General features: G+C 35.2%; 2 protein-coding genes across 4 annotated transcripts in view; one reads left to right on the plus strand and one right to left on the minus strand.

The window, feature by feature from the left end:
• Positions 1 to 19,561, plus strand: part of LOC123552623 (midasin-like) — a 143,925-nt gene that overhangs the window by 85,950 nt on the left and 38,414 nt on the right. For all 3 annotated transcript variants that reach the window (XR_008370465.1, XM_053540242.1, XM_053540243.1), the window contains exons 52-68: positions 411 to 553; positions 1,081 to 1,388; positions 1,903 to 2,234; positions 2,535 to 2,669; positions 3,003 to 3,208; positions 4,400 to 4,781; positions 5,413 to 5,604; positions 5,975 to 6,211; positions 7,677 to 7,760; positions 8,012 to 8,196; positions 8,621 to 8,879; positions 9,316 to 9,601; positions 9,966 to 10,051; positions 10,376 to 10,531; positions 11,275 to 11,370; positions 18,508 to 18,602; positions 19,187 to 19,292. Coding sequence is in view for 2 of the 3 variants with exons in the window: in XM_053540242.1 (XP_053396217.1) it covers positions 411 to 553; positions 1,081 to 1,388; positions 1,903 to 2,234; positions 2,535 to 2,669; positions 3,003 to 3,208; positions 4,400 to 4,781; positions 5,413 to 5,604; positions 5,975 to 6,211; positions 7,677 to 7,760; positions 8,012 to 8,196; positions 8,621 to 8,879; positions 9,316 to 9,601; positions 9,966 to 10,051; positions 10,376 to 10,531; positions 11,275 to 11,370; positions 18,508 to 18,602; positions 19,187 to 19,292 (3,288 nt within the window). In the remaining variant the exon portion in view is untranslated. The remainder of the gene's footprint in view (positions 1 to 410; positions 554 to 1,080; positions 1,389 to 1,902; positions 2,235 to 2,534; positions 2,670 to 3,002; positions 3,209 to 4,399; positions 4,782 to 5,412; positions 5,605 to 5,974; positions 6,212 to 7,676; positions 7,761 to 8,011; positions 8,197 to 8,620; positions 8,880 to 9,315; positions 9,602 to 9,965; positions 10,052 to 10,375; positions 10,532 to 11,274; positions 11,371 to 18,507; positions 18,603 to 19,186; positions 19,293 to 19,561) is intronic.
• Positions 12,326 to 17,645, minus strand: LOC128556164 (E3 ubiquitin-protein ligase TRIM71-like). The gene is made up of 2 exons (XM_053540244.1): positions 17,508 to 17,645; positions 12,326 to 16,388 (listed from the first exon to the last, which is right to left on the minus strand). Exon 2 carries the CDS (start codon positions 16,379 to 16,381, stop codon positions 14,414 to 14,416), a length of 1,968 nt encoding a protein of 655 aa, XP_053396219.1. The 5' UTR covers positions 16,382 to 16,388; positions 17,508 to 17,645; the 3' UTR covers positions 12,326 to 14,413.

Raw genomic sequence — 19,561 nt, forward strand, 5'->3', positions numbered from 1 at the left:
AAAACTAGGTCATTAGGTCAAATCATAGAAAACTATTGTTAACTCTCTAGCAGTAACATTTCTGATCTGCTCTTCATAAAACATGGTCAGAATGATTATCTTTATAAAATCTAGGTCAGATTTGAAACTAGGTCTTCTGAGATCTATGACTAGGTCAATAGATCATTTATTGAATAACTGTGTTTGTGTTCCAGAATTGACATTTTCGACCTGATTCTCCTGATTCAGTTATTGCCAAGTTGTTACTTTTTGATTTGATGACAAATACAATGGCTCTGAAAGTGAGTTCTTTATTCAGCAATGTCTAACATAACAGATATACAAGAAAGAAAGGAAAGATTGTCAAAAAGTCTTCATCTTGAGATGTTTATGCTGCATCAGGTTGATTTCCGTATGGTTTAATATTCTAGGTGCTGCATGATCTACAATGGATACCACGACTATATGAAACAGCTGCAGTGACATTACACAGCACTGAGGCAGCATCTAGACTAGCTCTGTTCTGGAAATGGTTGCACAACAAATTCTTGTCTGGTTGCCTTGGAAATATGAGGTATTTTAAAAAGTATATGTATGTCAATACATAAAAGCAATATATGGACAAGTTAAACCTTTACCTTCAGTTTATACTGATTTTAAATTTTTGCTTGACTTTGACAAGGTGCTTTGGGTTTAAATCTGCAACCACTTGGTTAAGGGACTACCATCTTAGGCACTAAGCCACCACTGCCTTTGATCTTTATGTTCATGTATGAATCTATGGATCTAGAATGGCCATGGAGTCAGGAATGTTTTAAATGTTTCTGATGCTCTAGTATCTTTGTTTTATTCTTTGCTTCAATTTTATTTCATATATCAAAGAGACTCATATATTGTGATCAGAGTTAATACCTGATTTATTTTGAAGCCTACTTTTTTGTGGTTTTCATAGTTAACTGTGTCCTTATGATAGATTGATTTCTGTTCCAGTTTCATGTCCTGCTAGACTTAATTTTCATCTTTAAAGGATTCATACAAAAATCACAGTTTAATTGATACTACATCTTTCTGTTTAAGTTAAGCTATTTATATATTTTCCAGTGACAGTCAGAATATTTTGGCAATTGTTGCTGTGCTGCAAGGTATTCTGGGTAAAGATGACAGGACGTGGAAGCTATTTATAAAGTTCTGGAGGTCATGGGGTCATCCTACACCATATTCAAGTGAAGACGGAGCAAAACTGATAGTGAAAGCTGCGAAACTGTTTAATTTGCTACAGTTTAGCAGTACAAAGTCTGTTCTCCTGAATACCCCAAAAGTTAAATTGATAAAAAGCAGACGACAAGTTCTTTTGGAAGTTGGCCAGTGTCTCTTTGGAGAGTCTGAAACAGAAAATCTTGAAATGAAAGGTAAAATGATAAAGTGTGTGTATCTGTGGTTGTAAATATTGAAATTGAATAATATTAAATTATAGTAACACATACTGTCTTTGATAAAGAAAAATCAAGTTCTTTGAAATTTGTGTTAATTTTTATTAAATACACATATTTTAGTTTTTCAGTCAGCAAAGAAAACAGAACTAAAGGAGCCTGTCCACTTAGCTCAATAGGAGGAGTGCAGGTCTACGAATCACAGGATCCTGAGTTTAATCCCCAGTTTAGGCATAAAATAATGTTCTCTATAATGTTTTGACAATACTGATACTGTGTCTAAAGTCATTTCATCCTGCACCTCTGATTTATGTGGAGAAGTTGGCAGTTGAGTTACTTGCAAAGAACGGGTAATTACTGGTACAGAATCCGGGACTTTTGGGTAGGTTAACTGCCCACCGTACTGTTGAAAAAATGGTACTAAACACAAAGCAAAGAAACTTTTTATTTTACCTCCATGTCAGTCTTTTACATTTCTTGTTATCCATTGCAGAGAAGGCAATACAGTTATTGCAAAGTCTGCTAAGAGGTCATGGTCTCCAAAACAAGGAAGAAGACATTGTTGCCATGGAAACAGATGATCAGTTTTCAGGTGACCAATCAGGTGACAGTATGAGGCAAAAAGAGATACCATTGGACTTTGTACAGTTGTGGCCGTTGTTTGAATACTCCTCAGCTCTGGAAAGCTGGAAAATGCTTGGTGACTTAAATACGACCCAGTGTGTTGATCAGAAACTTCAGTCATTGGTTGATTATGCAGCTCATTACACCCCTATATCTCCAACTGATCTCAGCTTCATGATGAAATTGTTGAATACAGTGGAGGTAGGAAATTCTTATCTTATTTCTGTAGAATTATTGTTATTGTCACCAACTGTCAAAGAAGAGAGGGCATATAGCCTTGCTGGCTGATAGCTAGATGTGTCTGTTAGATTTATTTAAAGACAAGACTGTTACAAAATCTTATGTTCGTTGTTCTAAAGTAGTATATATAACCTCTTCTGATTTTTGTGTTAGTTTGTTACCATCAGAGGTTGCTCTGATCTTTCTTAGCTTCATAACGCTGAATATCAGTAACTGGAGAATGCTTAATCCAGTTGGTAAATTGACATGTATTTATTACAGGTTTCTGTACCAACTGCTGTCAGTCATGTGTTGTGTAGACTGAGGACCTGCTGTGCAGTGAACAACACATCAGACTGGTTAGAATGGTCAGACATACCTCAACAAGAGCCAGAGGATAACCCCAGCATCAAGAAGGTGAACATTTCTTTTATCTTTTGTTAAAACTCTAACATGTTGTACATGTTTTTTGCAGTGAAATACTAACAAAATAATGCAAAGATATCAAAAACGGTGTAAAGACAAAAAGAAAAGTTTACAAATACATAACCATGAAATACATAAAGTTAATGCTTTCTTATTTTTCTATTCAGTCACACAGTCACACAGTCACAAGGCACAGATACTGCTTATTACCAGCAGATTGTTTGAAATTGTAAAACATAGAAAAAATCTAACTCCAAATGCAAGTGCTATGCATAAAAAACTCTTAAAAGAACATAGGATGTAATTTGTGTGTAAATATTTCAGCTCAACATACACCAATCTGTCTTGTCCTACATGCTGAGTACTCTGCTGTCAAGGGCAGACAACTGTGTTACCTTGACAACTCCCTCCAATGTGAAGATCAGTGCTCCATTGAAGAGCTACACAAAGGAGATCACTCAGATGTCCCATATATCCAGGCATATTTGGTCCCATGTTGGTACATACAGTAACAGCAGCAAACAACCTGTGTGAGTAAAAAAGTATTTTATTCTCTTTCTTGTTCATATTTTATGTTGAATCCTTAATTTTGTGTTAACATTAATAACTTTACTCTTTACATTCCTTTAAATGTCCACTACTAAAACCCGAAAGAGTCTTATATTAAAACCAGAGTTTTTGCTGAGACTTCCTATTTACTGAAAATATGACCCACTGCATCGGATCTAACCAAATAGTCATGAATATGTTCAAGAATAACTAACAAATAAACAAAAAATGTTGCCTATGTCAAACCGAAAGTATGTTTTCCGACTGCTTACGAACCCATCGTGCATCTTTGGATTTTTTTGGAAGAATCCACCGAAACGAGGCTATGATTTATAAGTAGATGCAAAATATATTATATGCCCAAACCATAGTGATTTTTACAAACTTAGCACAGGGAATTCAACATTTTTGTAACTCACAAAAACTTCATAAAATCATTCTTATTAATATACAGCTATACTACAAGTTTTCGGGAGGACAATTCAGGCCCTTCCCGAATAAAAGTGTTTTCACAACTTCATCTGCAAACTTTTTCAATTAATCTCTTTTCAGCATAGTTTTAAGAATATAAATGAATAACTATCTTACACTGCAGAAACAAAATGTGATTGAAATTTACCTAAATACACTGATTTATGAGCATATGGCTACATTAATTTAATAAGATTTTAGAAATTAAACACATTATCTTGGCCTAATATATGTCACTGTCAATTTTAAACTTAAATTTTGTACATCTCATAATTTTCGTGCAAGTCGTGTATAATTACCATCAAGGAAATACAGTTATTTGTTGCGTGTCTTTAAACGGATATTCGTTTGAAACAATTTTAAATCACGTGATCCCGAAGAATTTCCGACCGATTACAGAAAAGCGATAAACACAAAAGTAGGACAAAACGACCACCCATGTCAGTCTAAGAAAATACAGAAACAATCATTTGTTTCTCTGTACATGTGTTTTTTTCAAGGGAATATTGCACAGCTATCGTAATGTTTAGTGTTATATTTCAAAATGTGTAGTCTTTTTTTAAAGATTCGTGTCTATTCATTTGTCTTTATTTTGCACCTTTAAACAAAAATGTTCCTAACATTCCTTTTAACAAGAATGTTCATATCATGTTATTACCTTTAGAGACAAATGAATCATCTGAGTACCTTTTTTCTTTCAGGGCATTAGACAAAACCAGCCTCTACACATGTTTAATCCATACACTGAAATCCTGCAAGTCTTTGGTGGACCCTGATCATACTCAAGAGTTTTCTGGTGCAATAGAATCCTTGTCTGCCTCAGATATCTCTTGTAGATGTCTTGAAAACATTAATCAGATGTTGACTAAATGTTGCTCTAATCTTGACAAAACTTGTGTAGAACAGTTACAGAGCGTTCTTCAGAGCATACTGGCAGTCACCACTGATAGGTCACATGACCTGGGTACACTGGGTGTTGCATGGATTAATCTGGGACTGTTTAATATGAAGTTGTTAGCCCCACAGGGGCCAGTAGATCCAGTGGAGAAAGTGGCAATAAAACTTCAGCTGTTAAGAGATGAGGTAAACTTTACTTGGAGTTTGGTTTTAATTTGATATCAGTTGACTGCAAGATGCTAATTGACAAGTACAAAACATTTTAAAATGTTATAGGGAAGGGCAAAGGTCAAGCATAATTAATTGATAACAAAGTACCTTGCAAATGGATTTATTCATAGAGATTGTTAAAGCATCAAATGTGTAATGTATGAATTACTCAAGTGGCTATTTCGCCTACTTATGACAGATATATGTAAACCCCATGAAGCACACTGTCTGGTAACATGAAAGTGTGAATTAATTGATTTACTCATTGTTCTGTCCATAATTTCCTCCTTTGTCATTCTGGAAAGTACTGAATGGTACTAAAAACACTGAAAGGAGCTTTCGTGGGTAGGGCAGAAATGAGCGTACATTATTGGGTTTTTGTCTTACATGCGGTCCCTCTTATTTCAGTTATTGAGATTCCCAAAGTTGTCTGATATAACTACCTGAATAAATCAGAACAAAAACTACATTTAAAAAATGTTCTTTGATATTGATAAAGCATTTAGAATAGTTCAGAAAGTGTTTTATTTCTGTTACACAAATATTTCTAATGTGTGAAAAAAGTTTACAGCAGTAGAAAATAAGTGAACCATGTTTTGTTTTGCAGTTGTTAGATGTAGACACAGAATTGGAGGTGTTATGTATGCATCACAGATTGGTTACAGGCCAAGATCTGCTTGAAGTGTCATCTAGGCTGGTTCACCCACGTGTGCCATATCTGAGAAACCAGTCGAGGGATCTTAAGGATAAGATAAGGGAGCTGGAACAACAAGTTGCCTATAGACCTACCCCATCACAGGTAGTGAACATTGCATACCATTAAAAAGTTTCGTTAGGAGTTACATAATGATCGAGGGGTAGGAAAAACCTATACTCTTCAATCAGTTTCTTTTTCCTTTTCTCTCCCAGTAAATGACAGATTTCTGTGAACTGGTCTTTCACCTCCATGGAAATAAGCTCAAATTTTGTTTTTTCCACTTTGAAGAAATAACAGTTTCTTTTAAAGACAATTTTTTTAGCAAATTTCACTTCATGTCATGCTAAATGCTGTCACATTTAGTGTGTAACTTTATTTAGCAATAAACAATTTTTATGAGTGTTTATTTTCTGTTTGCCGATTAGAAAATAAAAATATCTATAACCAAAACTAAATGCTGTTATTTTTATAGTACAATCAGTTGGTGGTAGATATCAGAAACTTTATGGATAGTGTGTCATCTGCTGAGAATGTGAACAAACTGGTGAAAAAGCTTCAGGGTCAAAGAAACAAACCATCCAAAAACATGGCTGCCTTACAGGAAGTGGAATTATGGGAAAGATCACAAGACAAGTTTATAGAGACAATAGAGACAGAATATCCACTGTATAGAGATATAACAACACCATTCCTATCTGCAGTTCAGCAGGTCAGTTGTATTGGCTTTCATTGAGAGTTTTGAAGTGTAACTGTTCCTTTATTTTTCATGTCATAGTTGTTGTAGCCCATTTCTTACATAGTCCATGAGGCATATATGTTTGTGAAAGTCTCTGTTCAAAGTGAGTGATAAGAAGGATTTGTGGTGTTTAGTTGAATCTTTGTTTATGTTTAGCATTAGAATTGCACTGCCCTCTGACAACCTATTACCAATGCTTCCACCACCAAACACTGGAGTCATAAGGTTCATCAGTATAGGTTGCTTTTGTCCTACTGCCAAATGCTTCTGCCCTTAACAATGGTGTCATGAAATTATTCAGTGTAAGTTGCTGTTATCCTACTGTCAATTTAATTGCCGCCAAATACTGGTGTAATAAGTTTCATCAATATAAGTTGCTGCCTACCGTCAATGCTTCCACCCCCAAACATTGGTGACATAAAGTTCATCAGTGTAAGTTGCTGATTACCTACTGTCAGTGCTTCTGATGTCATAAAGTTCATCAGTGTAAGTTGCTGATTACCTACTGTCAACTTTGATGCCGCCAAAAGTGTAATCAGTGTATAGTTGCTGATTACCTACTTCAGTCTTCTGTGTCATAAAGTTCATCAGTGTAAGTTGCTGATTACCTACTGTCAGTGCTTCTGATGTCATAAAGTGCATCAGTGTAAGTTGCTGATTACCTACTGTCAGTGCTTCTGATGTCATAAAGTTCATCAGTGTAAGTTGCTGATTACCTACTGTCAGTGCTTCTGATGTCATAAAGTTCATCAGTGTAAGTTGCTGATTACCTACTGTCAGTACTTCTGGTGTCATAAAGTGCATCAGTGTAAGTTGCTGATTACCTACTGTCAGTGCTTCTGGTGTCATAAAGTGCATCAGTATAAGTTGCTGATTACCTACTGTCAGTGCTTCTGCAATTAAACATCGGTGTCATAAGCTACATCAGTTGCAGTCTCCTTGGAGGACCTTGCACTGAAATTATTCAGAATTTCTGATTTCATAAAACACATGACCTCAAGAGCTAAACTAGATACATTTCTTCGGGGACTCTCCTTCCAACATTATTCAAATAATATTTTGAATTCATTTAAAAAACATGGCCACCAGAGATTAAAATAAAATCTAACATTTTCTCATAATTGCTAGTTCACTTTTGAATTTGCCAGAAATATTCTTTGGTTATCCTTTTGCTCAAATTAACCTGGTATTCTCAAAAAAAACATGGCCACCAGAGAATGTAAGACTTCTTCTTATATGTATAAAGTGGTTTTAAATTTTGTCAGAAAAAAATGGCCCAGTTTTAAAGTAATTTCACAAATATTTTCATTGTATGACCCCCTACCAAAATTGTTCAAGCCAGCTGTAAAACAGAGAGATCTAGGGTCATCATGGCCCTCTTGTTTTGTGATGTATTAACTAACAGAATTATTTTGCTAGACTGATTTTTTACTTTCAGATGGTTCATGGTACAAGTGTATTGTCACATACAGTGAGACAGAGTATGTTGCTGAATCGTCTAGTCAAAACATCAGACATAGCAGTAAGTACATCACTTTCTTTTCATACATCCTTAAAGCCACATCTTAAAAGAAGAACACTTTATATAAAACGTGTTTTTTGGAAAATTTTGGATTCTTGAAACACTTCTTTATATATTTGTTTTAATGTATCTGGAGGTTATTTGCAAAGATGTATCCATTCGATGATCATCCTAACTACTGTGTATGTACATGAGTTATAGCTATTTTATCTTTTTTTCTTGAAATAAAAGATGATTGTCATACATTGCAGACAAGGTCTTCTTTAGAGAAGCTGGTTATATTAGTTGGCAAGTTTCCAACATTGTCATGGCAACAACCTTCATGTCATCACTTAGCAAAGACACTGACTTCAGATGCCAGCCTCAGTTTGATGAAAACAGTTCTTTCTCACTCAGACTTGGAGGAAATGGACCTTTCACAAATTGCCTCAGACAGGTAAACCTTAACTTGTATCATGATTTTTTATGCCCCTGAAGGGAGGCATACTAGTTTTCAACTGTCCGTCCGTTCATTAGTTTGTTTGTTCGTCACAACATTAACTTTTTGCATGAAGGCACTTTACTCGCGAAGCACTGCACCCAGGACCTTCAAACTTCACGTGCTGATAGTACTTATTGAGTACACAACCCCTACTGACATTGGGGTCACCAGGTCAAAGGTCACCAGGTCAAAGGTCAAGGTGCTGCAGAGGCATTTGTCACCATTAGTGACAGCTCTTGTTATTTATCTATAATGTTTAGAAGCTGGTATTATATAAGCCTTGTTTTCTGCAAGTTTTCTTGGAAATTTCTATTAAAAGGTAGATGTATATTGAATGTTCAAAAGCATGAAGTCATATTATTTAAATATTTTATTTCAGTGTTTTGTCAAGTTGCTTGTTCACTGTTCATAATGCAGCCAGTGTTAGGAAAGAGTTGACATCTGGCCTTGTGATGACCTTGACCCAAATACTGGAGATGTATGTGTTGTCATGGCAACGTGCAGAAGAGGAGAGGAAGGCTCGTGAGGAAGAGGAAGCCAGTCTGTACCGCTACAAATCCGAGGTGCATGGAGATGAGAGAAGTGAAGAGGAACAACTTGAAGCAAACTTCCAGGAAAACTTCCCTCAGTTTACCCAGGTACAATATCAGTTATTGAGGGTTGAACTTGTTTAGATGTCCATGTCAGTATTTGTTCAGACATAATTTTAGTTGGGCAAGTTGCTATAAATCAGTTTTGACCTATAGATAGCTTTTAGGGTCAGAAATCATAGCTACCTATACAGATGGAAGTAATTTTAAAGACTAGGACGATTGCTTTCAGAACACATCTTAGAAAATTAAAAAAATGCAAGCATTCAAGAGAGCAGAATGTTAAGGGAGGAGGTGATGGAGTGAGTAGGTGTTAAATAAGCTTGAAGCTTTCTTCACAGTAAGGCTAGATTAAATGAATTAGCATAAGAGTATAATGTTGTTTCATATTGATATAAGCTAGGTGCAACCATAACATAGTGAATATAATATTTTAAACGGTTGTGTAATTATGCAGTCTGCTTTCATTTTATGTTTCTACCAGGACTTCGTAGATCTTGTTGGACCAAAATCCTTTGAAGATTCAACTGTTCATATGGAAGATGACAGTAGCACAAACACTGCAGCAGATGTATCATCCTTCAAAGTGACAAGCACTCAGATGACACAGATCTTCCTTGTCCACCAGAAGCTGTACAAACATTTGGTAAACACAGACTGGTATCAGCCAATGAAAGCCCAGTCTCTACAGTTACATGATTGGATCAAACCAATCCTGTCAAATTACACTGCAGCCACAGTTCTGACCAAACATCTGACAGACGTTCTTAGTAAGAACACATTTATATTTCTAAATGCTTCTTCACTGAAATTATGTTTTGTAGTGTATTCCATTACATAAGGCATAAAAGGACGTCTTTCATACATTGTTCTGTAAGTACAATGATTTACAACTTATTCTATTCAACCACAAGTATATAGAAGTAAAGAAATAGGATAAACTGCTGCAATTGCATAAAAATATTTGTTTCATACAATATTTTCCATAGGTTTCATTTGAATAAAGCAAAAAAATTGTATGGCACAGTATTGTTCCAAAATCTTTTACAAGAGCTGTTTAGATTGAGAATTTTATTTCCATGAAGGCACTATATCTCCCTTCTACCTTCATGGTTATTTCGACTATGATTACAGGCAGCAATATAGACAGTCAGCTACTGGGAGGACACCTGGTGGTATCAGCTGTACAACAGTTCTATATCTTACAAGCAAACCAGCAGGTCAGTGTTATGTATTGTCCATTTAAACCATTTCCTTTTTTTCTGTATACATGTATATACGCAACTCCTATAACTATAGAAACAAACTCATTAAGTTTTTAATATTAAAGCATGTTTTGAGAATAAAAATGCATTTTTCTTTGGAAATGTAGTTGTTTTAAAACCTAATTGTTGTCTGTGCTACTGTCGGTGTCTGGGTAGGATAACGGGATCTTGTTAAGGATTTTATATCTCTGTGAATGAATTGAAATGGTATTAGCAAAGCTAAAGTTGTTGCTTAAATTTGTTATATTTATTATTCATTGGGAGATATTTTTATTGCAGTGTGCAAGTCAGCTAATCCCTAAACCCATCATCTATGATATCTACCATGATACAAATGTTCCAGAAGTAATACAGTGTCTACCAGTTATAAACTGTCTTCGTGTGAGAGTTACAGAACTTCAACAGGAATGGCCTGACCATCCTACACTGAAACAGGTCACTTTATTACAACTTTCTTCTTTATTTGGATTAAATATACATATTGTGATCAAAATTGGCCCAACCCTGGGGTTTGCCTTGTATATGGAAAAGATACATATCTTCTTGTGTAAAACTGTAAAGGCCCTCAGCATAGATATTTAGCATTGTGTAGTGGTCATCTACCTAGCTTTTTAAAATCATGCCCCTAGAGTCAAAATTGACCCTGTCATGGGGTTCACTTGTATTACATACACTTAAATAGGAAAAACTTCATGTACATTGATGATGCAAATGCGATCATATGCTGTGTACTGTTACACCTTGGAATGTGTGTAAAGTTTGCCTTACATATATCATATGTTAAAAACCACCAACTGGAATACAAGCAACATATACAAGTTTATGTCAAGTGATCTGTTTAGGGCTATCATGGCCCTCATTTTTATTTTTCATGCTCTTTTGATAAAACATGCATATTTCTCACCCAGAAGGCATCATTCCCTATAATTTTGACCAGCAATCATGGAGAATTCCCAGTACATTCTCATCTTATCAGAAGCAAAGTTGCTTCCATGTGACAATATTTATCAGTGAACCTTGTCAGTCAATTGAATTCATATATGTCACTGGAATTGTATTGTAAAATAATATACAACTAAAAATAAACATACAAACATACATATTACTGGATTTGATAGTTAATGATATACAGTGATGAAAATTATTCTGTGTTTTCATATGTATGTATGTTTTTTCAGCTGTGTGAGATTATGGACAGAATAGAGAGTTTCCCTATCACCTGTCCTGTGATGAAGTTTCTGACTGGGATTGAATTACTGCTACAGACAGCACAGGTAAGTCATGAAAACAGTGTGAATCAGACTGAGATCTGTTCCTGATTTGACAGAGCGACCTTAGCCTGTTTTATCCATCCTGTGTATTTGCCAAAATTAAGGCATGGGTTGAATATTGTTTGGTCACAGAAGAAAACAATAAAAGAGATCCCGCTACTTAACCTTTAACTGCATACCTGGGGTCATGAAACATCATAGGAGTATTATTCAGCATGTTAAGTTGTGCACCTTGGATTTTATTCCTGATTTATTTCAGTCGGACCAGAGTTATGACCCTTAATATCAAAAATATGCATAAATGGGATACATGTTTGTGTTCCATGTATCTCAAAAAGTATTTGACTTAAGAGTCATAAAACATAAGCAGATTGTTATGTAGCATGTGAAGTTGTGCACCTGGTGTTCTGTTTGGGATTTTACTCAACTAAACTGGAGTTACGGTCCATGACTTAGTGAAAAAAATTGCTTAAATATTTGTGTTGCATATGTCTTAGAAAATATTTCACCTAGAGACATGAAACAATGGAAGAATGTTGTACAGCACTTGAATTTGTGCACCTGAGCTTTTTGCAAGACCTGACTTATGGCCCTTGTTTTAGTCAAAACAAAAGTTTATATCCAGCATATCTCAAAATGTACTTGACCTAGAGTCATAAAACATAGAGGATGATTATATAGCTTGTGAAGTTGTGCACCGGTGTTCTCTGTAGGATTTCACTCAGCTAGGTCAGTTACTTAGTGAAAAATACACGAAGTGTTTAAAAGTTTGTGTTGCATATATCTTAAGAATATATCCCCTAGAGTCATGGTACCATGCACAGTGACAGGAGTGGGGAGCACTTGTGTATTGAAATAGTTCTCCTGGTCACTAGTAAGGGAATTGGTATTTGCTTTTCAACACTGCCTTCACTTGTTCAGTTGGCAATATGAGAAAATTAGATGATGTTACAAAGAATGTGTATTAGCAACATGTATTTATGATCTTCTGAACATATTTGAAAAAAGTACTAATCTTGGAAAGAACAACAACAACACGTAAAACAAATATTATAGTTTATCAGCGCGTTTCGGTAGTTCGTACCTTCATCGGGATAAACAAACATGTGACGTGTAAAACAGACCTCACAAACGTTGGCGGAAAAACATGACGTTACTTTTGTAAAGGTTACAGAACACGCTTTCGGATGTAACAGTACAATAATTCCCTATACTGGTCCAGTGCCTAAATCCGGACACTTTTGGTGGTTTTATGACCATAACTTTGCATTCCAAAACCGCACGTGCATCACATTTCAAATGTATAATTTTAGGTTCTTTATAAATCTCTATGCAAAACAACAAAATCGTATATTGCTGATTTCATCATAAAAAAGTCATCCGAAATGGGCCAGTAAAAGCTGTCAAAATCGACCTTCAGAGTGCTTAAATATTCGGACACTATTTCAGTATGAAATGCAACGAATCAGTGCTCCAAAAAAATAAAAATGAACACGACTTTGTTTGAAACAAAGCAGTCAGATTCAGTCCTGTAAATTTTGTATACAGACATCTCCGTTCGATTGAAGTTATATTACCTGTTAATCACGTGATCATGTGGACTAGTTTCTAATTTAATGTATTACTGCCAAATATAACAATAATATAATACGCAATAAAATCTATCTTAGCGGAAATTAATGTTTACACACATGCAGATTCTGTTAATGTCGTTATACTCTTTGACGCAACTATGCACTATAATGACGCCGCGCCGATTTTATCTTTTGAATTGCTTTCCTTGTCTGCAAAATGCTGGCATTTTCTTCTCTATTGAATTAATTATTATATAACAGAAATCGGTTAAATTTCTTATATAAATACTGAGGGTAGTACAGAAATGTAAAACATGTTTTACATCAGTTTTGATCAACTAAGAAAAAGAGTCATCTGCAACAGGAATAATTGTTTTCTCATTAAATTAGTACCTCGTCGCACCCCAAATAACTGGCGTGCGCTGTATGACGTCATCCCCCGCAACACACAATGTTTTCTTTTAGCGGTGCGGATATTTGAAGGTAATTTTCTCTGGAAATACTTACATTTACACACTGTTGTTGACAACTGGTCATCAAAGCGTTCGTCTGCGTCGATCATGTTCATTCCAGTAAAAAATCACGATCGTAAAGCGTTTTTTAATGGTGTCCGAATTATTAAGCACTGTCCGGATTTAGGCACTGGACCAGTAGTGAATATATAAAAAAAGAATAATAGGGAACAACGAAAGTGTGTATAGTATCTAGTAACAAATGATGTTAGTTTAAATTGAAAAAAACTTTGTATTTAAACTGTATGGATAGTTTTCAACTTGTGGATCAAAAATGTCTCTTTACACAAACGGTCGTCCATATTGTTTTTAACAATATCAATTGGCATAAATGTGAAGTCATTTAAAGAATGACCATCAGAGTTGAAATGTATAGCTACATTTGTTGAAAAATTATTATCTTCAATGAAGTTAGAAATGTCAAATCTATGACTATTCATACATTTTTACACAGGTTGCACCATCTGTCCAACATATTGAATATTGCATTTTTTACATGTAGTCAAATAGTTTTGCAGTTAGTATTTTGGCATAGACATCCTAATTGCATTATTACCTATATATTAGTGTAAAATATAAAATGTTAGTGGTTTGGTCGCTCAGTAGAATAAGGTATTTGCTTTAAGATGTTAACACACATATTTAAAGGTTTGATGATTGTGTACAACTGATTTAAGTCCACAAAGTTACATTCTTCAACAAAGCTATATACATTAAAACTGTTACTGCCTTGGTTTGAATGTTCAGCATTGTGTGAGAACCTAGTCTAAAGTCTTTAAGGTGAGATAAAAATAGATAACCGTCATCTAATTCTTTTTTAGTACACATCTTATGTCTTTTGAACCTTGTTATCTGAGCACAAACTTGACACTGATGAGTTTTACTTCTGAAACTGGTCTCCAAAATTTTATCTCCTATGAACCTGATGTTTGCATTATATAGAAAGCACATTTTTGATTATTATATCATCTTGAAGACTTGTATACAGTTATCAATGGATTGTTCACCACCAGTGAAGTAACTGACATACAATTTCCTGTTTGTGCTGCACCAGCAAAGAGCATGGGGTTTCTTAAAACCCCGTAAAACAATATTTGTTTGTGATAAGTCACCTGATATATTATCTATGGTACATCTATTTTTCTGTGGATCGCTAACAAGAATAGACCCATCATCTAGCATGGCAATACCTTGTGGGGAGCCTGTTCCATTGAAACAATTTAGCTGCTTGCCCTGCCAATTAAGCTGGATAATTGTTTGCTTAAAATTATCAGATACATAAATATAATCCCTGCTGGCTGTTATAGATGTTGGTCTTGCGAAAATATTCCCACCATTTTGAAGGGTTGTCACAGTTTTAAGTACACCACCTGTTAAGTTCATGATCTGCAAGTTTGGTGGAGTCCACATTGATACTAAAAGTTTCTTTTCGTAATAACATATCCCCCGACACTCACCTTTGGTCCCAAAGGAATTTATAAAAGAGAGGTTGTTTGACTTGGCAGATACAAACTGAATAATTTGTCTTCCAGGCATTGTGATAGCAGTGCTATATGGACTTACTGCAGTGATATCCCATGGGTAATATGAGGTCAGATTTAATTGATGAATAACTGACATGCATGTCAAATCAACCAGTTTTATTGAAAAGTTCTTGCTGTCAGTGAGAATAAGTTTGGAAGGGGTGAGGAAGGCCATTCCAGTAATCCAGCATTGTTCTTTATCTTGTGTTGATTTTACACAAAATTCTGCCTCTTGTGAAAGCTGTATGGATTTTACTGCAGTAGATGAAGGCTGAATTTTATTTGTGATCTCTCTGGACTGTTCAGCTGATGGTGGGGAACTTCTGTTTGGAAGCTGTCCAGAATTTTCCACAAGTCGTGTGAGAGGTCTTTTTATAGGTGGTATCTCTCTTGCTCTTTCACCAGCTGCGAGAGGTCTTGCTACGGAAGGCTTTCCTGGATTTACAGCAGCTACTTGAGGAGTATTTGAATGTTTAAATGTCTTAGTTGCTAAAGTGCCAAGTGATTTTTCATTTTCAAGAAGAATCGATATTGTGTTACTGGGTACCAAGTAATATTCTTTCACATCTTCTGGTGACTTTAGACCTGACAACATATCGTTGTTACTTGTGACTAACTGTTTAGCGTGTTGTAGTTCTAAAAAGAGCTTGTCTGCTTGTTTTGATGTGTTCAGTTGTTTTATGGAGTCAGACAAAGCCTTTACTGATTTGATAGCATCACCACATGTAGTTTCTGCAGTCTTCATACTTGCATGATTGTCGAGTTGAATGGCTTTTGCAGCATCTTCAGCTGCTTTCTCCATTTCATCCAACTTTCGGTTTGTCTTTTGTCTAAGTTTCTTAATTTCTGCCAGAACATCAGTCAGTGAATTACTGGACTTTATTGTCATTCTCTTAAGATCTGCTTCGATTTTATGACATTTTTCAGTTATTATATCGATGTCTTTAAGAGTGTCATTGTATTGTTTACTGTCTAAGCTGCCCTCAGATATATCTGGAATATAGCTGACTCTGCAGGCACCACTGTGTTCTAGGGTCACACACACGCTGCATAGTAATTCCTCATGATCATGGCAGTAGAATTTGATCGTTTCTTTCTTGTGTTGCGGACATGGTGTTGTTAAATGGTCATCTTGCCGAGGTTGAGCAGATTTTGACGGAACTTGCTGTGTTTGTGGCATGTTGACTTTATCCAACAATTTATGATGTCTAGAGGGTTTAGATCTTTGATGGTGATTAAAGCAAGATTCACACATGTGCTCCTCACAGTCAATGCAGAACCCACAGGCAGGAAGCCTAAGGTCTGCTAGGTCACATGGTTGACAGAAAAGTTCAAAGTCTTCTCCAGAACCTGTAGACATTGTAGAAGAAAACCTGTCTGGTGCCCTTCTTCCTGAAACAGCCATTCTTAACCTGTAAAATACATATAAGTGAATATTTATACTTATACACAAATATGGAATGTACATTTTTTAACGTTCATTATTTTCAATATATTTTATCATACGCATTTACATAAATATTACATGAAATTAGATTTTATCAAAACTTCACAGTTATTATTATGATGACATGTTAATGTAATGGTGACTTTACAGCTGAAGTAACTCAACTAGTTTCATTGACTGCATAAAAGTTGTTGTAAATAAAATACGGGATTTTAGCATTTATATTGCTTTAAAGTCCCAACTGAGAAAAGCAAAAAATTTGTGGTCCAGGCATTATCCACATGTTGTTAAGTTTTCTCAGATTACTCTGTACATATATCATTGAAACAAGAATATGCTAATATGGAAATTCAATTTTACAATGCAAACCAATCTACAGGTCATGAAACTAGAACAGTGTTCTACAAACTTAGTACTGAGCTATTTACACAAGTTTATTCATATTTTTAACTGCAGTTCGTGTATAATCAATGCAAAATACCCAGAAAGTGAGCTATATGTGACCGTCGACAAAAGAATTAAGCTAGGTATATACAGTCATCATAAAGTTGAACTTGTATAATGAAATATACAACAGGTCTTTACAACTTTTAAACATTAAACTTAAAACCAGGTATGAAGGTATTTACACGTGGGTATTTATAAACTGTTGAAATTGAAATATGCCCATTTTGAATCCAGCCAGCTGAAATACTGCATAAACACTTTCTTTATACAGCAGTACTGTTCTCACTGACTGTTGTTTTTTTTTACATTAGCCCAAAAATTGAAATTTTCATGATTTATAAAAAATGAAAGGCTCATGGAATCCAATGTATTAAATATTGACAAAGATCACCTCCTCTGCATTTAGTACACAGAAAGAGCCTTCACTGAACTCATAATTCCCACATATAAAGCAAAGTCTGTTTGTAGAAATAGATTAAAAGTAAAAGAAATGTAAGTTAGAGTGAATAAAGTATCTTGTATCTTGTAAGATAGAGATACTTTTTTAGTACGTAAAAAGCAAGTTTCAGTCAAAATTTTAATACTATGTTTCATGAAATATTTATTTACATCTAGCTGTATAAGAACAATTACTTACTTGTATTTTGACTTTCCAAATTTCAAGAATATTTCAAGTAAAGAAATTTTGAAATATGGTTGTATACTGGCAAATTTTCTATATTCATTGAGGCGTGACTCAGCTGTATACAACTTCACAGTTTAAGACTTTACAAGCTGTACAGCCTTGTATATTAAATATTTTATAGGTTTATAGTATGTTTGACCTTGTTAAGTCAACAATCAATAGTTGTACTTTCTCAAATCAGGGTAGATATTGCATTAGTCCCTTGTGGTAGTGTAAATTAGGTTTAGAAAGTGTTTGAAGATATAAGAGTAAGCTTATGTCAGAGGTTTTAAAGATAGTTTAAAATTACTTTAATAGAGAGAAAGTTTTCTCAAAATGAAAAAGCATTAATCTGAATTTTCCATACTTCTGGGAACTGAAAAGATCAACACCAGCACTATATAAACAGTATTACACAGTTTATTTTACCGATGTTTCAGCACTATGTCTTTTTCAAGATGTACAAGTACAATGGAAGTTATATACATTTTTTGTGCCCTCCCTCTCGCACCCCCCCCCCCCACCACACACACACAAAAGAAAGTGTGTGTTGGGGGAGGGGGGGCACTTAAATTTGCCCTTGTCCATCCATCTGTCCTTCTGTCTGAAATTTAGTTGTCCATCTCAAAAAGTATTTGACCCAGGATTATCATTCAGCATGTGAAGTTCCTAGTGTTTTAATTGGAATTTCCCACAGACAGACCAGAGTTATGGCCCTTAACTTAGTCAAAAATATCTGTCAGTCCATTCAAACTGTTGCATGTATATTTCAAAAAATTATTTGACCCAGTCATCAAAACTCACAGGATTGTCATTCAGCATGTAAAGTTTTGCACCTACTGTTTTAAATGGGATTTCAAACAGTCAGACAAGAATCATGGCACTTTACTCAGTCAAAAATTTGCATAAAAAGTCCTGAAAATAATAAATGTAAACAAAATCTTAACTTAGCATAATTATTCTGTAATTTCAGGATTGGGAGAGCAATGCTTCACAGCATGTATCCATGGTAACCCAGCTGGCTGACATTTCAAGGCTTATAGTTCAATGGAGAAAACTGGAGTTAAGGTAGGCACTTTTAACTAACAAATAATCAAGGCCTTGGAGTGGTTTGTCACATGGTTTATCACAGTTCAGAGTTCAGATGCGCAGAAATTGAACCAAGAGGGCTTTAGTCTGAGTGGTTTAATATCTAAGCATCTGAACGATGAACCATGGTAAATTAGACTTCAAATCACAAGAAGACTTTGATTGTTCTCATTCTTACATGTTCATTCAAATATTTTGATACAAATTATGCTGGGCTTCATTTATCTGAGTATTGATGTACTAGACGTCATGCGGCAATTTGACATCATACTGCTCTCTTACTGGTCCGCACATCAACCCGTTATGCAGAATTTACAGAGCTTGACCTTCTTCTTTGTTTAACTCGCAATCAAAGGGAGCCATTTTAGGATTTGAATTGACTTCTGTTGCAAAGCTGAAGTGATGTTGGAAATGTACGGTACATAAAACCAGATGAAATACAACAAGGTTAAAGTTGCATTTGAGCTAATGCATGTATAAATATACATATAAGTTTTCCCATTGTGAGTTGTCTAAGTCAAGATGAGATACAAGTTTGTTACTTCAGTTTTTCTATATTACAGCTGTTGGGTGAATGCACTGGACACTGAAGTACACAAGTACAGATCAGCTGCCAGTAAATGGTGGTTCCACCTCTACCAAGTTGTTATGTCCTCAATACAGCCTCAGGTTTGTATATATATATATATGTTTAAACAAAAAGTTCATATGGATGAGCATGGATGCAGGAGTAGAGTGTATAGCTCTTGATCTGGAGGTTTTACTGCAGTTTTTTGAGTCGGCTAAAGGCTGAAAGCCTTTTGACGAGTCCTTGCTGTTCAGCGATTCTCTAAATGGACCGAATAACACATGAAGGGATGTAGTTCCATTAGATTTCTCAAACTTCAAACAGTTCACTGCATGAATGAAGTTAAGTTGTGTCAATTCCCTTTGCTATG

This window comes from Mercenaria mercenaria, chromosome 4 (assembly GCF_021730395.1).
Source record: "Mercenaria mercenaria strain notata chromosome 4, MADL_Memer_1, whole genome shotgun sequence".
NCBI classification, from domain to species: Eukaryota; Metazoa; Mollusca; class Bivalvia; order Venerida; family Veneridae; genus Mercenaria; species Mercenaria mercenaria.